This window comes from Parasteatoda tepidariorum, chromosome 7 (assembly GCF_982258835.1).
Source record: "Parasteatoda tepidariorum strain Cologne lab strain chromosome 7, Ptep-v5.0, whole genome shotgun sequence".
Lineage (NCBI taxonomy): Eukaryota > Metazoa > Arthropoda > Arachnida > Araneae > Theridiidae > Parasteatoda > Parasteatoda tepidariorum.
In genome coordinates this window covers 87,893,576-87,915,254 of record NC_141761.1, presented here as the reverse complement: position 1 = coordinate 87,915,254, position 21,679 = coordinate 87,893,576, and the positions used below count along the sequence as shown (strand labels likewise).

General features: G+C 27.8%; 1 protein-coding gene across 1 annotated transcript; it reads right to left on the bottom strand.

The window, feature by feature from the left end:
- Positions 1–600: 600 nt before the first annotated feature.
- LOC107438904 (zinc finger CCCH domain-containing protein 15) lies at positions 601–21,280 on the bottom strand. Its single transcript, XM_087168224.1, has 11 exons — positions 20,775–21,280; positions 20,458–20,559; positions 18,340–18,439; positions 13,983–14,123; positions 11,775–11,866; positions 9,096–9,278; positions 6,893–6,961; positions 6,698–6,775; positions 5,289–5,396; positions 2,713–2,818; positions 601–875 (listed from the first exon to the last, which is right to left on the bottom strand). Exons 1-11 carry the CDS (start codon positions 20,838–20,840, stop codon positions 739–741), a joined length of 1,182 nt encoding a protein of 393 aa, XP_087024350.1. The 5' UTR covers positions 20,841–21,280; the 3' UTR covers positions 601–738.
- Positions 21,281–21,679: the final 399 nt, after the last annotated feature.

The following is a 21,679-nucleotide window of genomic DNA, read 5'->3' as shown; positions in this document are numbered from 1 at the left end:
GAATAAGAATCGAGATATTAGCAGATTCCAGGCTTGGGACCTGTAAAAGGCTTGTCAGAAGCAGCGTCGTTTGAACTACAAAAATCGGATCTATCTGGAGGGCGGGTAAAAAATTCGGAAAATCTTATCTGCTGCGAGTAAAAGGGGAGAAAATAGTTAAAATAAGTAAAAGTGAGAAAGGACTGGTAGCTATGTAGTTTGAATTTTCTGTTTCTCTTTGAAAATCCGTGAATTTTCTGAAAAAGCAGAATATTTATAAAAAAAAAGTGATATTTTTAGAAAAATCTGAATTTTTGATAAAAAAGCTGAAATTCAAAAGATAAAAGTGAAAAAAGCGGAAATCCGCTAAAAAGCGGAAAAATCTCATCCCTGCTATAGGGTTTTGATCTAGTTTTTGAAAAGGATTTAACAAAGCACTGAGTAGGACAAACAACAAGAACAGTTATGTGAAACACCTCATATAAAATAAAAATGGATTTAATTGCAGAAAAACAAAACAAGTAAAATGTTTTCTTTACTAGAGAAATTTGAATTTAATTAATATAATATGGATGAAAAGTTCTTGTATTCAAACTAGAAGACAGTAAAAACACAGACAAATTTTCAATGCAAAACAAAAAATCTGTTTTAATGCATATCGATTGAAGTAAAATCACACAGCTCATTTTAAATAATCTGTACAAATTTAACACAGAGCCATTATAACATGACGTCTTATTAAATTCTATAACATTTTCATCAATCAACATTAAGATTTTCTAGTTCTTCTTCTAGATCTTCTAAATCATCTAGATCTTCATCAAATAGGTTTTCATCAATGGGAACTGCATCAGTGCTAACTTCAACCTCTTTCACACCACCTGCGGCCTCAACAACTAAAATGATTTTTTTTTAAAATAATTAAAAAATGCAAGCTTATAGAATACTCACAAATTGAAACCTTAAATAAATCATACAAGATTCCTAGCAAAAATTTTACCGTGGCTCTAGTTTGGCTAATTATGAGTTTTATAAGAACATGGCAAAGGGACCAATATTTGGATGCCTAGATTTTTTTAATATTGGTCCAAGAATGGCCCATATTGGCTGAATATTGAATTTAAAATATCTTGTGAATCAAATTCGGCATCCAGCTTGCACTGGCCACAGTGCTGACGTGAAATATCCTCAGTGGTAGGCGGATCACTGGTTCGAGTCCCCTTGCCACCAGGCTAACCATGGGAGGTTCTTGTGGTTTCTCTCTCCATGCAACACAAATGCGGGTTAGCTCCATCAAAAAGTCCCCCCCCCCCCGAAGGCAAATTTCTCCCAATACTCGATCCAGGAGTTCCCTTGTCTTCTTTATTGGGTTCAAAATCATAAGGTATATATTATAGTTGAACATTAGCAGTCGTAAACCCATAAAATTGGGTCAGCTGTTCAACGAGAGTTATAAAATAAAATAGACCCTTATTGAGAAAAGATTTGTGAATATAGTCCAAGGTTGCCACTCATATCTCTGTACATATTATCAGGGGTCTGTCTAGGTTTTTCTGAGAGGTACCTATTTTGTGAAAACTCAGACATAATTTGTGAAAAATTAAATATTATATTTAAAAATCAATACAAAAATATGGATTTATCATTTCTTAAGGGATACAAAAATAAAATTTTAAGAAAAAGTATTTTGTGAAACATTCCCTCTTTTTTTTTAAAGTTGAATTTGTGAAACTACCGTTTTTCCTAAAGTTGAATTTGTGAAACTACCGCTAAACGGTAGTAAATTTGGCCTGGACAGACCCCTGATTATACACAATATATTAATAGGAAATACATATTCACTACGCTCTTGTGAACTATATTAGGATAACAAAGCTAGTCTTAGTTGCTGGAAATACTTGGAGAAATAAATAACAGCTCAACATAAAACAAATAATGCCATAATAAATTAAATAATATAATATAAAGCTGAACTATCATCTTTAAATATGCTATATATTGCATTTCTTAAAAGACAAAAATAAGAAAAAAATTCCTTGTTTTTTCCTAGTTTGTAAGAAAAAATTCAAAATTCCCTGTTATTTATAGATGATTTTTAAATTGCCTGTATTTTTCAGATTTTACCTGTTCTCCCTGTGAAGTGGCAACCTGGTAGTCTACTGACGGCCCAAGTTATTTTGCTGCTACGGATATTATAGAATGTAATCTTATTAAAATAAATCAAAAATAGTTTTTGCATCACTGATGCAAGAAGATTGAACAGTTTGATTAGATTGAAATTGCGGCACATTGTTGAATTCTTGGGCCTAAATTAGTTTTCGACAATACCAAAATTATCTCCACCCCAGTCACATCAGTTTATCTTGATGCCCAGGAATCTTGTTTTATTCATACAAATGCTGATTCACTTGTTCCGCACCACCTGTCCATAGGATGCACGCGGAAATACATTTCACCCTAATTTGCCCCTATTTGGCTATTGTGCTTTTTTTGTTCTGTTTTTCATCTTTTTTCTATACATCCAAATTTTGGAAGAAAAAAGATTTTTACATTTTGTATAAAAAGCTTTCATAAAATGCTAAATCTCAATTTTTGAAAACATTCAGAGTGGTGAATCTCTTTAATGTAAACTATTATTTCATAAATATAATGTAAATTATTATTTCATAAATATGTCCTGGTAGTCATTATTTCACAACTTCCAGAGTGAATTAAATAATAAAAAATAGTTACCTTGATTACCTTCCCAATGCCTTTGTGATGCAACTGTTCCTTCACTAGCATTTTCAATAGTTTTACTTAAAAATTCAGCAGATATTTCTAGACAAGGAACAGTTTCCTGCAATAAAACATACAGTGTAGTTTATTTTATTCACTATACAAACACTTCAAATCTTAGTAATATTTTTTTAAAAATATAATAGTAATATGTGACTAAAAGATTGATATAATTGACAAGATGCACTGAAATTTTATTTCCTCGCAAAAAAGTTACTCTCTCTAAAGAGATTAATGACTAACAAGAAAATAATATACAAATTTATTTAATTTTACATTTTTTTTTCTTTTTTTAAACTAAATTTAAATTAATGAATAAAATAAAATGCATGGAATTAACTTTGCTAATTTAAAAAATATTCTTCGCAGATTGCTGAAAATAGTAAACAGAGCAACTCAAACAATTTTAATTTAATTTTTTTACAGCTCTATATAAAATTACTTCATACAGTTCTATACATTTTACTTTTCACAAATACTTCAAACTTTATAATTTTTGAAACCTATTTTAAAACACAATGAAACAAAGCTGCTATAGCCAGTGTTTTTACCAATTATTTTTAAACATTATAAACAAAAAGGTTTTGCCCAAATTCTTTGGGTACTTTGCTGTAACTGAATGGCAAATTATATTATAAAAAGAAATAAAAACTAATTCGAACTATACAATTACTTTAATGTCAATATATTATTAACTAAAAAGAATTATGAAAGTTAATTAAAAAATTTTGTAAACGTATCTTTATGAAAATAATAATAAAGAAATGATTAAAACATATTTAACAAGTTAGTCATTTAAAAATGTAAGGTTTTCTTTCTACATATAGTTCTTTAATGTAAAATAACTATAGATAACTATATTGTAACTTCATAAGGGAACTTTAAAATTTCTAGTAGCAATAAGTTAATAAAAAAGGAAATAATTTTACTTCTAAAACTAATCAATAACATTCATTTAAATTAAAAAAGAAATAAGAGATTCATTTAGTAAATTTTACTAAAAACAATGTTTTTATCTCAGAAGAAATATGCAAATGTTCACATTTTCATTTTAGGGATTTTTCATGCTTTTGATAAAGAAATTGTGACGCGTACTACAATGGGCGGTAAAATACCCGCCCATTGTAGTACGCTATAGGGTATCCCAGGTTCCTTCAGTGCTTAAAGTTTAACTGTGTAATTTTGGGGACCGGCATACACTGCAGAGAGGATGCTACTGCCTTAGAGTTTGACCAGTAATCCCTGTAAGTTGGGTTTTGAATTTGTTACTCTACTTGCACTTAGAATATATATGCATATATATATATGCATATATATATATGCATATATATATATATATATATATATATATTCCAGCTTAGCTTCTGTTTTATCACTTTTGTTAGATTTATCAATGCAAGGATTTAAAATTTATACTAGTAAAACTTCTTTGGAAAAAGTAAAGGTTAGTAACTCAGCAACTCACTTTAAAAATAAACTTTAAAGAAAGTATTGTACTTAAAGATATTTCAAATGACCGCTTACTTTTCTAGTCCTGGTGTAACATAGTTAATAAAACATAGTTTTGTTCATGAATTTCCAGCTTTTGAATTGCAAAGAACTTTTTTTAAAAATTTGTTAAAAAAAAAACATTAAAAAAAAACGATGAAATCTTTCAGACATTTAAGGCAAACACCATCTGTCTCCTTCACCAGAAAATAAATAAATAAATGAAATTCTCTCCGATAAATAGTTACATTAAAAAAGGCATATTGAAATAACTTGTCATTGAAATAACTTGTTATATATGTTTAAAAAAAAAGATAATGGTTCCCAAATGGAGTTCTGCGGAATCCTAGAATTGGTGGATAGATCAAGCAGGTTTCTAAAGTTTGAACTCTTTAAATCAGTAATGATTTTTGAAACCTGCAATTATATTCATATTTAAACAATAAACCCTAATTTATTTCATATTTTAGTTATTTTGATAAAATTATTTAAGTAAAATGTCATTAAAAAAAGATATGGCAAAATTTGTAAAAATTACACTAGTATTTTCCAAACATTTCAGTTCAAAATAAAATGGCCAAATTTAAGAATGATGAACAATATTTCATTGATAACTATTCTCAACATTTATAAGAGTTCTTGAAAAATCATAATTCAGCTCATTTTATTTATTTTCAATAAATATATACACCAAAAAAAATTCAGAGCTGAACTAGATACCACTCCAAGCATGCGAATTCAACTGTTGGACATAAAAACATATTTTAAAAGTTTGATTGATAAAACGACTATTAAAAAAAAATGTGTTCTTCACATTAAATATTAAGTCTTTTTTTGGTTAGTATGTTTACAGCTTCTAATAAATTTTATTTATTAATTTAGGGTTCCGCCCAAAGATGCTCGATTAATTAGGGTTCCATTACCATAAAATAAAACAGGAAGTGCTGGAATAGGATATACTTTGTGGTACATAGACTAAAGTGAAAAACAACATTAATAAGGCACTAATCAAGTCCAGAAACAGGGATGATTAAAAAGCTTACTTCTCCTTCATCTCCTTCCCTCAGGATGTCAAATGTTGCCTCACCATCTTCCATCTGATCTGCAGATGCCATTTCAGGATTGAATGTGAACATGTCACGACCACTCAACTATAGCATATACATAAATTTTGAAGAAGAAAGAAAAGTCAACTAAAATATTTGTTTACTACAAGAAAAAAAAGTTCAACTTGCAAATAAGATACAATCTTAATAAAAAGAACAATAATATAAATTATATTAAAATATAAGAAATGAATCGATAAAGACTTGAGTGAAAACAAACATGAATATTATTCAAATCAATAAATAATAAACACTTTTGAATGCACTAGTCTTCCAAACTACTGAACAAAAAACATTTAACTAAAAAAATAAATTACTAAATCATTTTACAGATGATATTGTACCTTTATTTAACTGGGTATATAACCAAATCTTTCAACAAAAGTAAGCGCCTTTTAAGTACTTTTTAAGCACTTAAAAAATATTTGCAATCACTATATACATTAACAAAATGCAAAATAATTTTCAAAAACTTTACACAATTATGATAAAATAGCTAGTTTCTGTCAAAGACCTATTTTTTTTATTATATTAGCCACCATAAAAATAGAGAGAGATTTTGCGATTCGATTTCAGAGAGTGGAAAATGAAGCCTGAATTTAAGAATATCCTGCAAAATGCATCAGATTTCCACATGAGAGTGCTAGAATCTTACCAAACTCATCTCAGTAGATGCACATGCAGACTCACAAGTATTTCACCAAACATTTAAAATGATGGGTGCTTTCATAAGCTATGGACCGATGGTATGCCAAAATGAATTGTGAAAATGTTGAATAGAACACTATGAAAAGCACGCTTTTGCATAATATGTGGCAAAAATCAACCGGGCATAGAAAAAATCTCATTTTCATAAAGGGAAAATAAACAATTTTTTAAAAACATCCAATAAAAAAGGACCTCTAAGGGTTTTCAAAAAAATGAAAATAAGCACCTTTAATCACTTTTTAAAAATGCTATGCACCATGTTTAAACCTATTTAAGGTAAATTTTATTTTTATTTTTTTACCTTACAATATCCTAATTATATATAATTGCCTTGGAAAAGGTTTCAAACACATTAACCCTCTCTAACTGTGCACATTGCTTTCAATAGGCAATGCATTAAAATTTTACTATGAAAGAAAAATCAATGACAATCACAAGTATATGAATAAATGCGCTTTAAAACAGGTCATTTAAAAAAAAATTTTTTCCTCTGATGATAACCTGTTTTTGGGCGGCTCAGCGAATTGATTTAAAATAATAAAATGAAACTATACAGCAAATATTAGGATAACATTTATTAGTTAAAATTAAAAAAAAAAAACATATAAAAAGATTAATAAACTAAGGATTTTTTTTACCCCACAATGTCGCCCAGCATTGAATTCAGCTCTTTTCCTACTTTCCTCTTTCCTATTTTTTTCCTGTCTTTCTTTTAGCTAAGAAAACAAAAAACATTACAAATAAATTAAGTCATTTAAAATCATCAATAAAAAGGAAGAATATATATATATATATATATATATATATATATATATTAAGAAAATGCAACTAACCTTTTTCTTTTTCCAAAGTTGAAATGTTTCATATGTGATTCGTGTTAAATTAGATCCTAATTTTGCTCTCTAAAAAAAGGAAAAGATATTTCAAACATAAGTCTAAATTTTCAATTAATGGGAGAAAAAAAAAAGCATTGAAACTAAGGTACACAAATATGTTACAATTTATATTTGAAACAGAAAACTTAAAATCTTACAAAAAAAATTCACGTTAGGTAATTTAAAGAAACTCTAAAAACATAAATAGATATACAATCCGATGATAAGAAACCAAACAGTACATTGATGAGATAGTATGCAATTTCATTACATATGATGTCATAGAAAAATATTTATAAAAATATTTCTGCACAATAAAAGTTTGGTCAATCTTGGTTTATTTTTTCTTGCATGATTTAAATTTTTAACATAAATACAGTTTGTTTTAAATAATTTATTTTTCACTTGTTAAAATTTTAATAGGCTAATATTTTTTTTTATTTACTTACTTTTCAAATAATAAAATAAGTTCCAATCATTTTACTTGTACAAATATTAATAATCAGAATTAATAATACCTGGAAGTTTTTACCCTTAAATTATTTATAATAATATTGCTCAATTAATAACAGAGCAGATGAACTTTAATAGTCTTTATTTATTTATTATTTTGTTAGAACAAAAATCCGCAGAAAAATGATACAAAATCCTTAGCAATGGGCATTCTTTCTTATGCATTCATAAAATATAGTTAAACAAATAAAAACATGTTTAAATACACAGCAATGAATATAATTTCAAGTTCATATATTTACTTGGTTTAATATGTCCAAGTATTTTCAGAATTAAAAAAGCCCTTTGAATGATTTAGAATAATAAATGCAAAATCATAATACTTTAACACGTTGATCGATGCTTCAGTCATCGATGGTGGATACTGGACTTTCCATTTAGGCCGCGTCAGCCACTGTTGGCTGACACTGAAATTACATTTAGGCTGCGTCTGCCATCGCTTGCTGACACTGACCTTTCACATAGGCTGCCTAAACAGCTGGCTGACAGCGTATAACATGATATAGAACTATAAAATTTACACTCTTTTATGGAATTGCAGAAAATTTATTCAAAATTTACTTAATTATTGTGATTCTTGGTTTAATAAATTCAATTTAGTAGATTTTTACCCACCACTATTTCTACATAAATCGTAGGCTTATATAATTCATCACTTTTGTCAGATACGTCATGATAAACCTTCTAAAAAATTAGCGAAATCCGTCTAATATTTTCACATTTATTTTGTAGTTATTTACCGTGGCCAGATGGGCAAGCCATGTAAAATTAGCGTGGTGCTCAACGTGTTAGCTAACTTATGACTTAAGAGCTAATTGCATGTTCTTTAAATGTATCGTATAAATTTAAAATATATGAGCACAATAAAATTTTATATACATTAATCTATTATTTGTATTAAAATATATTAGCAAGACGACAAAAAAAAAACATGTAGCAGACTTATGCAATTATGAAAATGTTTTTTATTCAATTGTATTATTTAAACATTACAGAGAAATAAATGTTTCACTATATACAGAAGCATAGAAAGTTTAACAGTCCTAAAAATCAAAATTCTTGACATTAGATTTATAATAATCATATAAAACAATTCTGTAATAATCTCTTTATAGAAAAAAAAAAACTATTATCAAAGATTTTATAAAATTTAGTTCCTAAACACTAGGACCAATTTCGAGGAGTCGTATTACATTACTTTTGAGTGACTGGATTGTTTACTTTTGAGAAAAGGGAAATTTCCACTTTTCATTGTTTAATAAAAATTTTCACTACTGCAAGCAATGGTGCTATCCTCGTTAACATGGCAGATAGGACGTAAAAACTTACAAATCAGGTGTTATGCTCAGAAAAATCAAAATTTTCCTCTTTCTTTTGAACATTCATATTTTTCGGTCTAAAAAACATGTTTACATACATTAGATGCTATCTGTGATATTTTAGATACTATGGTAATTGGGAGACCTTTATGCTTCAAAATGAGTTTACAATTTCTAAATTTTTCCTCAGAACAAAAAATATGACAGAAAAAAACTTCTAAAAAGAAAAACAACTATGAATGAATTACGCTGAAAGGAATAAAATTTAAATAAATAGGTATAATATTTTAGAGCATTTTCCAAGTAGTGGTTAGAAATCCTATAAATACCTGATTTTCTACTAAATCTTCCATTGAAATTTCTTCAGCTTTATCTTCTTTCTTTTTATCTTTTTTCAAAACAAATCCTGGTGGTAATGCATGTCGATAGTGGCATTTTTGGGCCCCATTTGGGCATTCCCAGAACCAACCATATTTATTATTTTCTAATGCATCCAAAAAGAATTTACAAATCTGAAAAAGGTATCTTTTTGAATACTTGCAAAATAAATTTATTAAACTAGCACAAACAAAATATAAGCAAAAATTATGCAATATAAGCTGAGCTGTCTCAGCAAGCCATTAGCATTTAAAGACATTTAGCTGTCTTAGCATTTAAAATTAACATACAAATATACCTTAATAATCATTGATCTTGAGATTTTAATTTTCACGTACTAAATTGTAGTTCCAATGATTTAAGGCTTAACATAACATTTATTGTTTCATTAGAACAGACGATATTTAATGTTGTGCAATTTAATCCAAAAATATACTTCAATTGAAAAACATAACTTTTTATTAGGGATTTGGATTTTTGACAATTAAAAATTAAGAATATGGCAATTTGTACAAGAAAATAGTAAATAAATCAGTTGATCAGGACAGAAACTTATCAGTTAAAATTATTTAATCAGTAAAGCTTTTGAGAGTTTAGACCCTTTAATATTAATTTTTGTTTTTGCATAGTTGGCTATAATTGATAAGTACTAATATTTTAGGACTCTTTAAGCAAATAAATTTGCTAAAATTTAAAGTTTATTGAACAATTCATTTGAATAAAGTTTATTGAATAAAGTTTATTGTTATTTTTATGGACAATTCCATGCACACAAAAAATTATTATTATTACTTTTATGATAAAATGACAAAAAAAAATAAAGTTTGAACAGATATATTTAAGTAGTTCAGAAAAAATAATATTAGTCAGAAACTTTTTAGTAGATTTCATTGAAGTTTTGTATTTCAATTTCTTGAATTAAGTGAAAATTTATATACCTTTCAATTCCAAAACTTTGCTACCATTATTAAATTAAATAACAACTACGCACATTTCCCCCCATTATTATTTAGAAGAATTCCAGAGATGTGGCAAAATATGCAAAGGTAACATTACAGGATTCAAAATTTTGACCACTTTCCTTACTAAAATACTCAGGATACATCTGGACTGCAACTATCTTCCATCCCCCAAACTTTGAAAGACAAAAATCCAAATCAATTACAAAAGCAATGCAATTATTCAGACAAAACACATTTTTGTGTCTTATTTGGTAATTTAAATATTGTTTGCATAAACTAACAATTTATCATTTAAAATTAAACCAACTATTAATTAAGAGAAAATCCAAATGTAAATATGATATCAAAACTCTTTAAGGTGTTCTGATTATAATTTTGCATGTTGTGCGCACAAAATAGTTCTTAAATAATAAACATTAAGAAACGCTAGATAAGAAGTAATTACCATTGCAACCATTTTAAATAAAGCATGTTGCCATGATTTGTGATTAAGTTTCAAATTAATATAAACATAAAATAAATATAAACTATACTAGATTTTTAGAGTCATTGATGGGGTGCTTAGATGTTCTTTATTTACTAACTTGATAAATAATGATTGACTTTGCATTTCATTTAGCCATTTTAGTAAGTTACACACAAAGTTTGAGTTTCACTATTCAAAATTTTTTAAGGAAAGTGCTTTCTCTTTTTTTCCTTTCCTTTTCCTAGCCTTAATCTTCTTCTTTTTCCTGGCCGTAATATTTTTGTAAGAGCTGATTTTTTAAGGAATAGATTATGCTTTTCATGCAATTTACTGTTTTGTTATCTAATTACTTTGATACATTATATACTTGAATCTTCCTTTTTAATATTTGCTGCTGTTTAAATACATTTTCTTTTAGAAAGAATGGGGAAGGAAGAGAAAATAGTCAAAAACGCAAATGTCACAAAACTTTTAGAATTCCATAAAAAACTTTCAAAACATAAACCTATATTAAGAATATGGAAAACAAACAGTTAGAACTACATTAAAAGTATCACAGTGAGAATATCATTACAAGTCTTATGCAAAACATTACATCATTGCATGTAATGTTTTATACAGTGTGTAACTTTACTACGGTGTGTTTTCCAATCATCACTTTCAATCTATAGATTTATGATCCTTAAAAAGGATATCAAAATTTAATAAATATTTGCCAAAAAACAAGTTTATAAAAGTAAAATTGTTAAACAACTACATTCTTTAAAAAAAAAACTTAACTGAGCACAAATTGATCTCTTTTTGAATCCTAACAACAATTTTTTTTTTCCTTTCCAATGGCAACCTGAGAAATGACCTTTTATCAATACAGGCATCTGAAGGGTAGATTTGGTGGCCACTCTTTCAGGGGCACCATGTTAGGTGGGCCAATGTTGCTCCCACAATAAGGACAGATAGTACAGAGAATGAAAGAGCATCCATGCCTTGGCTGGGATTCGAACACAAAACCTTTCTGATGCAAGGTCAGTTCCCTGACCCCTACACAGGCTGGTCAGCCACAAAAAATAAATAAAATAATCAGTCTATTTCGGAATATAAGAAATAATAGTACTGTAAAGCATATATTTGAGTTTAAATAATTCTTTACAGGATTTAATAACTCTTTACAGGAAGAAAGTAAAAAAAAAAAAAAAAAGGCATACTATATCAGTCTTGGGCATTTTTCTATCATTTTCTCCATGCTTTTTTTCCACTACTTCTTTTAATTTATCTTCATCCCAATTTTCCATTGCATCTGAAAATATATAGATTATTTTAAGTAAAAGATTTTTCCAAAAATATTTTATTATGACCCTATAGCATATAGTCTGAGTCAAAAATAACTATGCACACATTATAAGTTATTCATTATAAAAAAAACAAAGAATCATTATATGTTTTTATAATAGAAAATTTATAAGTAAATCTTGCAAAAAAAATTTTTTTTTGATAGATCATGATTAACATGTTTTGTAATTGATGTCATTTGTGCTCAATTCAGACATTCTAGAGAAGTTGGTTAAAGGTACAAACTTAATGCCCTTTTACAGAGTCAGAAATATTTTACAAAAACAATAAATACATTAAAATTATGCTTAAAATTAGACTTTATAGTCAAGATTGTTCAGTTTAATCATGATTTTAGTCAACTGATTTTTTTTTTTACGAAGAAATTGTACCATCAAAAGATTTTTCAAAAAAGAAATTATCAATTTAAAAACACTTAGTTTATTTTATTACTTTCTTTATTTTCCTAGTTAAAAAACTTATTGTAAATGCATTGCTCAATTAATAAGGTTCAATTAGCAAATTTTAAATAATAGGCACCAAGTGAGTAAACAATTACAGCACTTTTAAACTGAGATTTGATGAGATTAAAAACCTTAGAATTCTTAAGAACTTTTCAGAATACAAATAAGGAACAAAATGAAAATTTAATGTAGTTTCCCTTAGTATTTAAACATCTGTAAAATTTAGGTATCGTATGCTCGGTAGTACTTGCAAATAGATTGTGAAATCCAACTATTATTCATATATTTAAATTTTTCAACTTTAAACAAAATATAAACTGATAAGAGATTGTAACAAGATAAATAAATAAATAAAATAATTAAATAAAAAAATCAGAATATTTTCTTAAATGTGAGAAATCTTTAATTCATTTGCATATAATTATTTAGTGCATATCATTTGTTTTGATTTTCATCCATTCGGTAACATATCAATGACAAAAATGCATATTTAACTAAATTTCAGAGAAATCAACAGCATGTTACAGCATTGTAATACTTTGCACACTTTACAACATTTCAGTTTTGGGTGAAACATATTTATGAGTGGTAAAGAACTTATACCAAAATCTCTAAAACAAATCACATCTTTTATAAAATTTTTATCAAAAGTTGAGAAAGAATGACAATTTCCCTACCTGACCTTTAAATCTGTTTAATTTATTAAATGCGGTGGCGGAAAAGATTATTTCAATTCTAATTTATTAAAATATTAATACATATAAAATATCGACTGCGCTCATTAATTTATCATATTTGAGATCATCCCCTCAAACCATTAAGATTGAGTCCTAGAATGTGAATATTCGATCATTATATCATAAGTTATTCAAGGTGGTTTCTTTATTATTTTGCCCTGTATGAACTATTAGGTTCGCAATTTAACTAAATATTGAGAAATATTTATAAGAAAAATCCATATTGAAATCTGGAAACAAACAACAGGGTTGGTTTAGAAATACTAGCAAGGAGAATGAAGGTTCTGATAACGAAAAGTAAGAATGAGGCAAATTTATCATCGCGACAGGGGCAGATATTTAAGGGATAAAAGTTATGTGCTCCGTGGGACACGCAGACAATGAGATTATCACCCAACTACCAAATTTTGGACAGTTGATAAGCTCAACTAAAAAATTATACAAATGCAAAGACAAGTTACTTTAGAAGTGTTGGTCCATTTAAAAGAGCTTTATTCGTAAACATGGAAGAATAAATATATGGCCTGTGCTTAGAGACAATCATAAAAATTAAATACTTAAATGTCTTCAAAATGTCACTTAACACTTTCTTTCATCAAGCTTTTCAAGTACAACTCAAAACTGAGAAAATTTAAAAAATTACAAAATGAATTACAAACCAAATTGAACTAATCAAAAGTAGTTATACAGGCTTATTCGAAAAGTGAAAAGACTTTCTATATTATAAAATTGATGAATTAAATTATGCTTACAGAAAAGCAATGTAATAAAAAGTCAAACAAAATATTTGATGTCATACACCATGTTAACAAATAAAACTTCAAATTAATCAACACATTATAAGTTGAAATAAAATTTCTAAGATGATTGATAAAATACATACCATCATCTCTAACATCAACGTACATGTTACGCTTTTCACTTTTTCGTTCCATACTTAGATCATGAGAGAACTTGCATTTATCACCTTTTGTGCATTGGCCTTGTTTATAAAATGCGCATAATACAGACTTAGGATCAGCACCTGGTATAAGACAAAATAATATTTATAAATAAAAAAAAGTTAACAAATACAAGAATTCCTTTTTTTTTTTTTTTTTGATTTGTTGAAAATTGATCTTTTTACTTGCATTACAAGTTCCATTTAGTAAAATCTGATAATAAATTTTTAAGAAATATTAAAAAACTCTTTAGTTAAAAGTTCCTTTTTAAAATTATAACAAATAAACACCAAAATGAAAAATATTAGCATATTTTACAATTTGGAACTTTCGGGTTACATTTTGAAGTCACTTTTTATAAGAAAATGTTTAAAATAAAAGATAACTAATTACATTAAAAGACATAGAATTTTTTCTCTTTTTTCACAATTCCCAGATTATTTCAGAGCTAAAGAAATAAGGAATTAAGTATGCATTGATAAATATATAATATAAAAATAACTTATTTGTAAAGAAAAAATAATTTCCATAGCAAATTATGACAAATTCTTTAAGGCAAGTATTAAAGAATTTAGCTTAATTTGCTAAATAAAATTTATATTTTAAAGAACTATCTTTATTATCAAAGTTTAGATCTAGATTCAATAAAATTGACTGCTGTTTATATAAGGTAAGGTATATAAGGTGACATTATATAAGGTAAGCATTTTATTTAGCTTCATTATTTTGTTGTTTACATTTCACCATTACATTGCACCATTACATTAGTCACAAAAATGCAATGTTTTATATTTTTGAACTTTTTCCATTTTTATACAAAAAAGTACATTTGTTAAAATTTTCAATTTTCTTATATCTGTATTCAAATTCAAAATATAAATTTTAGACATAGTAGATGTAAAAAAAAAAAAAAGTTGTTATGACTAACGCAACAATTTAGATGTGCCTAACATAACAATCGAGATATGACTAACTTTAAAGATAATTGGAAAACCTATGAAGATGTTACAGTAACGATATACACTGTTGTAACACACAACAGAAAAAACATCAATGATGATTTAGTTCTTCAATCTTTTGCAGTGATATCCAACTCCTCCTTGTTTGGAAGTAAGTTGTTTAAATATATTATAATAAAGGACTGTAAACAGAACTTGAGATACAAAATAAACAAAGTTATTATGTGGCCGGATGGAGCAGCAGCTCATTTTAAAAGGTGCTTTAACATGGCATTAATGTTTACAAATCTTTGGTACACAGAATGGAACTTCATCGAGTTTTACCATTACGAGGGCCCTCATGATGATAGCTTGTAGGTGCAGCATGTAAGAAACATGTGTGCCATGCATATAAGCAACATTTTACAATGGAAAATAATTGCAAGGACAGCAAAAGAATTTTTCAATCCATTCCTCTTTCAATGACTATCTTCATATCGGCAAATAAGATTTTGGAAAAGATTGCAAAGGCCAAAGAATTAGTGAGAAGTGCCAAGCTACTTCATGGCACTTAATCTGCACACTGTATAAAAAATCTCAGAGAAGGTTTTATGTTAGCCTATATCTTAATTTAGGAGGTACAGCACCATTTCAGGAATCAATAAACCTTAAAGAAGAATTCATTTCAGGGAAGTAGTACTTGTTTTTTTTATGACTGTAACTGGTATATTGGCAGAACACTAGTGCTATGAAAATTTAAATATGTAGGTATAAAGTTAAATTTCTGAAAGAAATGGAATGCCTGATGATATTTGACCTATAAAAACTAAGTTTTTTTCCTTCGACAGGTCTATTAAGTTAAATAAAAGGTCTTAGATTTACAATTCCTTATACTGCTCAAAGAAAATTGATTGTACAACATAAAAAGTTTAAAAAAACGTAAAAGTAATGTAAATGTTACAGTAATTAGTCACATGCAGTCTTAAGTATGTACTTTTAATAAATGTGTAATATATTTTCTTCATAGTTAATTTGCCTGCTTAACTTCCAGAAAAATTTGCCTTATAATATAAGCCTCATTTTTCACAGTTGCAAAAATAAAAAATTTGTCAAAATGCAATTTTTGTTGAAAAAGTATCTTTTAATAGCAATTTTGCTTTAAATTCTTGGTAGAAATTATATATATGATATATATATACAACGTCATTGCTGAGTGGGAGGATTAAAACAGGTCTTAGGCAGGGGAGGAGGGTCAGGGGTCTGTCCAGACATTTTGTGTAAGGTCCGTTTTTGTAAAATTGTAAAAAAATTACTCGTAATTTGTGAATATAAAATAAACTTTAAGTCACATTCCTTCAACCAGGGAATGAATGAATTTGTGTAAATAGGGTCCGTTATTGCTAAATACTTTTTCAAGGAGTTTTTATATTGTAAATAGATACTACATTATGCTCAGCACTGTAAAATTATAATAAAAAAAATTTCCAAAATAAACAGCAATTGCTGCTTCTAAATTAGAGATGCAACATACAAATATTTGGTATTTAGCCTATACTGCTGAACGCAGAATATTCATTTCGGACGAATAATGGAAGAAGCATCTGCCGAAGACAAAACTTAATTCGCTTACATCCATCTTTCTTGTTTTTCCCCCTGGGAAGGGTTTATTCGATTAGCAGAACAATAATGAAGTTAAACAAATTTGTGAAGGGCTAGATTAAAAGAAAAATAATTTTGTGAAGGGTCCGATTTTATGAAAAGATATTTCGTGAAGGGTACGCTAACGGACCCAAATTTCTCCTAACAGACCCCTGAGGGTACAAAATTTATTTATTAATTATTAGACAGAGAATGTTTATCAAAGCAATCATGAAATGTTGTGTTCCTCATTATAAGTTAGGGGAAATCTTGTAAAGTAAATCCGTAAAATGTTTCATTTTAGATAATAAGGGAAATCATAGTAATTGTAACTGGTTTATTAAATAGATTCCCACAAAGAGCAAAGGGAAAAATGTATTGCTTTTAATTAATGCATACTTGAGTCAAAAAATAGATTTAAGGACAGGATGTGAATTGAAAAGTGTGAGAAAATGTTTCGATTACAATAATAAAAGAAAAGGATTTACAGAAAAGGAATAACATAAAAAGATCAATTGAAGCTTTTTATGTTACATGTATATACGGTAGACATTGTAAATCCATAAATTTTTTTTTATAAATTACTTTTTAGTCTTTAAGTTTGAAGTAAAAATTTTTTAAAAATCAGCTCTGACAGTTACATTAGTCTCCATGGAATGACCAATATGTACTTAAAAATCTAATCATTTCTGAATAATAAATTAATCTTGTTGAATTACATTTTTGTAATTCTCATCTGTTGAATTAAATTTTGTAATTTTGTATCTTTTCATAATATGAAAAACAATTTTTTCATGGACTGAAGAAATAATCTTTCAACATCCTTTTTAAATGTTGCAAATAATTATCAAATAATCCTCATAAAAAGAAAACTTTTATTGACAGTTACATGGATGTTTGTATTAAATTTCTATTCAAAACATTTATTTTTCCCTTGTCAAGTTGACAAAAATATATCAAGGTCTTTTAGGATCTTTAAAAACATGTGATATCAATCATATCAGGATTCCACTTATATGCTATAACATGATTAATATGCCAAAAATTGTAAAGGGGACTGGAAAAATAAGTTATGAGTCCCCTGGGATGCATGATTCTTCAGCATGAAATAAAAAGTGTGCCAGATTTTTACACATATTATATACAACTCTTTAAAAATATCTTTTCTTTTGTAGCTAATAGCTGGATAAAAAAAATTAGAATCATTCTGAGCATTTAACTACATAGTTGCTTTTCCTTGATGCAGGTGTTTGATCAGTCCTAATTAACAGTTTTGATAGTTCAAATATAACTAACTCTTCTTGATTTGAAATTTTTTGTTTTGTCTTACAATAGATAAAATAATGATAGATGGCTAAAAAAGTTGAAGATTTATATTTTTAATAGTGATGTGCTTTCAGTAAAAAGGGACACAGAATTATGGAATTATGGTCCCTAAAGACCTGTAACTTTTTTAGTCTAGCGAAATCACAGCATATGTGTGTTTAAAGTAACATAATAAACCAAAATGAAATGCAATAAATAATGCTACTTTTATAAGAAATTATTGTAACATGTAAAGTAGCTATATATATATAAAAAGGCACAATTATTTTAAGGATGATAACTTGTCTAAAAAGTTTAATGGTATAGTAACATGCCAGATAGTAACTTAAAAAAAAAAAATAGAATAAATTTTCGGAAAAATTCAATCATAAAACTAATATTGATTGAACATCAATACCTTTCTCAACTTTTTGAACTGGACGAAATATCTGATTCAACTCATCAATTTCTTTCTTCTTTTCATCTTTCTTTTTATCACCAACTTTGGCAAGTTCGGCCTATGTCAAATGTAAAACAAATGTGTTAAACATCCGATTTTGTTTTACTCATGTTGAAATTGTAATTAGTTATATACACTCAATAATTCAAGTGAAACTAAAACAAATATATTGAAAGCAGTGAAAGTAATAAAATATTTAGGTACCACACCATTCAAAAAATAAAAAATAAATAATCACAAAATTTATAAAATATATTTAATTTTAAAAAGTTCCATAACCGACTCATTTTCATGCCAGTCTCAAGATATAGGCCTAAAATTGAAATTATATCAAGCTTTTTCTTTTTGTTCAATTTATTCTTGAATTGTATATAATAAACTGTCATTCAAAATATTTATACTTTTGGATCCAATCCAGAAGACAAGGGAACTTCTGGATCAATACCCCTAGAGGGATTGGTTTGTTATGGGAACTTGGAGGATTTCATGACTCTGACAGATTTAACATCAGTGTTTTCACTAAAGCACGAGAACCTTGCATATTTTTTTCCTTTCTCGCATTAAAAAATAATTAAAGCGAGAAGTTCGTGCACTCTATTTATCAATTTTAAAATGCTCGAATCTCTCAAATTCTGGAAAAAATTTTGTCTTCCGCCATTTTGAAAAAGACATGTGTTAAAAAAGAACAGTCACGACAAGCGTTGAGAAAAAAAAATGAGTCCTTTATAATAAGTTGTTTAAAGTTGCTCTATTTTAAGTTTTTAATGAATTGCCAAACTCACTCATCGACAATTTACAGCAATTTGTAAAAGTTGAAGTCTCTGAAAACTATGCTGGAAGACCTAACAAGAAGTATGAACATGGAAATAACTTCACTACGAACTTAATTATTCTATAGCAGAAATAATTGAAAAGCCTATGCTGGCAGTTGTAGAGGATAGGAAAGTGTGTGCACAATGCTGCAAATTTACTTAGTGATTCCGAATAGTTCAGCATCTGTTGCAAGGTCATTTAGCACCCAAAACCGCATTAAGACAAAATATCGTAACAGATTGACTGATAAGCATTTGAGCAACCTAATGAGAATAGCTGATGAAAAAGTAGATATAGAATCTTTTCCATGTGATAATGCCGCAAAAATATTAAATGCTTTAAAAATTAGAAGATGTTAAAAATGTATTATAATTAAAGAAATATTTTTTTCCAAGTCTATTCGTGTTTTTTTTAATTTTTAGAAATCTCACCCAGTTTTTGAGAAAGGGTGAGAAATTCTCTCTCATTTTTTTTCTGTAATGAAAACACTGGACATGCACCAATCACCAATTAATACACAGGAATTTTTCAGTCGACTGGATTCAAACTCCCATTCTCACGAACGCAAGTTCAATACCTTATCAAGCAGGCTAACAGAAACAATCTCACAATTTTCTTCTTTAATGAGACAAACATGAGCAAATAAAATACATGTGATATTTCACTTACTAAAGCATTATATATTATAAAAGACAATAAGAATAATTTTTAAGAATGACTACTTTTAAGACATTTAAAGTATGGTAAAGATAATAAACATTTTTGACGTAAGATCAAAAGTATGTTGAAAAAAATGCTAATATTAAACCTGAATATTATATATTAACGAGTTCAGTGTTACATCAGACTATAGATATTCATGACTCATACTTTATTCTTCTGACTATTATTCATAGTTCGTTTAATTATATATTTGAATCACAACTCAATGAATCTCTAAAACATCTCCAATAGTTTGAAAGCATTATCTCAGTAAGCAACATACATTTTTTATCAAATAATAAACAAACTAAAAAAATATATTAACCACATAACATAATAAAATGGCACTGTCCTTACAATCACCAAGAGAAAGGTAATAGATAAAAATGATTTGTAAAAGAAACTACTTAATACTGCACATCAACAATAACTGTTCTATGTTAAATGGAAACTCATTCTAAATTACAAAGAATAATTTTCATTTTATATCAATAATGCATAAACGTAATTAAATCACTGAATTTTATTCAATAATAATTTTTATATATCTTAAACATTTACCTTTCGAGCACTTTGATTTCCTGCTTTAACTTGATGTTGTACTTGCTGAATAAATTTCTGGTTCTTTGCTCCTTTTTTATTTTTCAATCCGAAAGTTTTGTCCTGGAATAAATATTTCAAAAAAAGTTAAAGGAGCAATAAGCTGTAATCATAGTTCAAAAGTAAGTTAAAGGAGTTGTAAGCTGAAAAATATTTTGATATATTTATTTGAATTATTACATTCAAGGAATATATTAGCAACAAAATATTAGTAGATAATAGAAAATTTCTGATATGATGTGAACAGAAACATGTTTTGATTAAAGTATTTAACTTACTTCAATAATTTTTTCCTGCTTTTTAATTTCAGTTTTTTTACTTGGCCCCTGTTTCTTTGGCGGCATAATGTAAATTCTATTTGACAAATTATTTGATGGAAGACAACAGAGAGTTAATTTAAATGTGGTAATTAAAAAAAGGAGTAAAATAAAAATTTTTAAAAATGTAAATAAACGTTCGGCTCTATTTCTTCCAAATAGACATATCACAAAAGCAGGCTGGCAGTAAGTAAAAATAACATTTCGCAGATAGATCTTGAATTACTCAAGTAAGAGGCATGTTGTGATTGGCTAGAGCAGGTTACCAGCTGTTGCTATTTATCACTATCTAAAAGCAAAGTGTAGACCAGTGTTTAAAGCTAAGAATATATAAGTGAGAATAAGAATAGAGAGTAGGAATAAAGAAGTTAACGGGAGGAGAAATATGGCATGGAATGGATCTAGAAAGGGTAAACTGACAGAGATGGCCTGGACAGGTAACCAGCTGTAGTGTCTAAGAAAAAGAAGAAGCAAATATTAATGCTATGATCTTAAACAATTCCTAATGGAAAGCAATAATGCAAAAAAAAAATTTTTTTATAAATACAGAAAAAATTTTTTTGGTACTTTTCCATTTCACCGGGTCCAACAGTGGACTGATCGTAAAGACACGGTTCCCAGTAAAACACCGAAATCAAGCTTCATTGGCCGTGATCGACAAGCGGGGGGGGGGGACCGCTTTGATCAGCATTCATAGGGATCGAGGGTGTGCGGTATTGGTTCACGTTAAACTGTTCTACCGTAAAGTGCTTGACTTCACGAGCAGGTCATCAAGCTACAAAAGCAGGGGCGCCGTCCCTTCTGTAGACACGCACGACTATTTAAAAATAATAATAATAAAAAAATAAAAAAAATACTAAAAACTA

Excerpts from the sequence above, each read along its gene's own strand:
- LOC107438904 (XM_087168224.1), bottom strand. The coding sequence starts at position 20,840 with ATGCCGCCAAAGAAACAGGGGCCAAGTAAAAAAACTGAAATTAAAAAG. Across the intron at positions 6,776-6,892 it reads AACTTTGGAAAAAGAAAAAG|CTAAAAGAAAGACAGGAAAA; the intron begins GTTAGTTGCATT and ends TTGTTTTCTTAG. Across the intron at positions 5,397-6,697 it reads ATGCTGGGCGACATTGTGGG|TTGAGTGGTCGTGACATGTT; the intron begins GTAAAAAAAATC and ends TATATGCTATAG.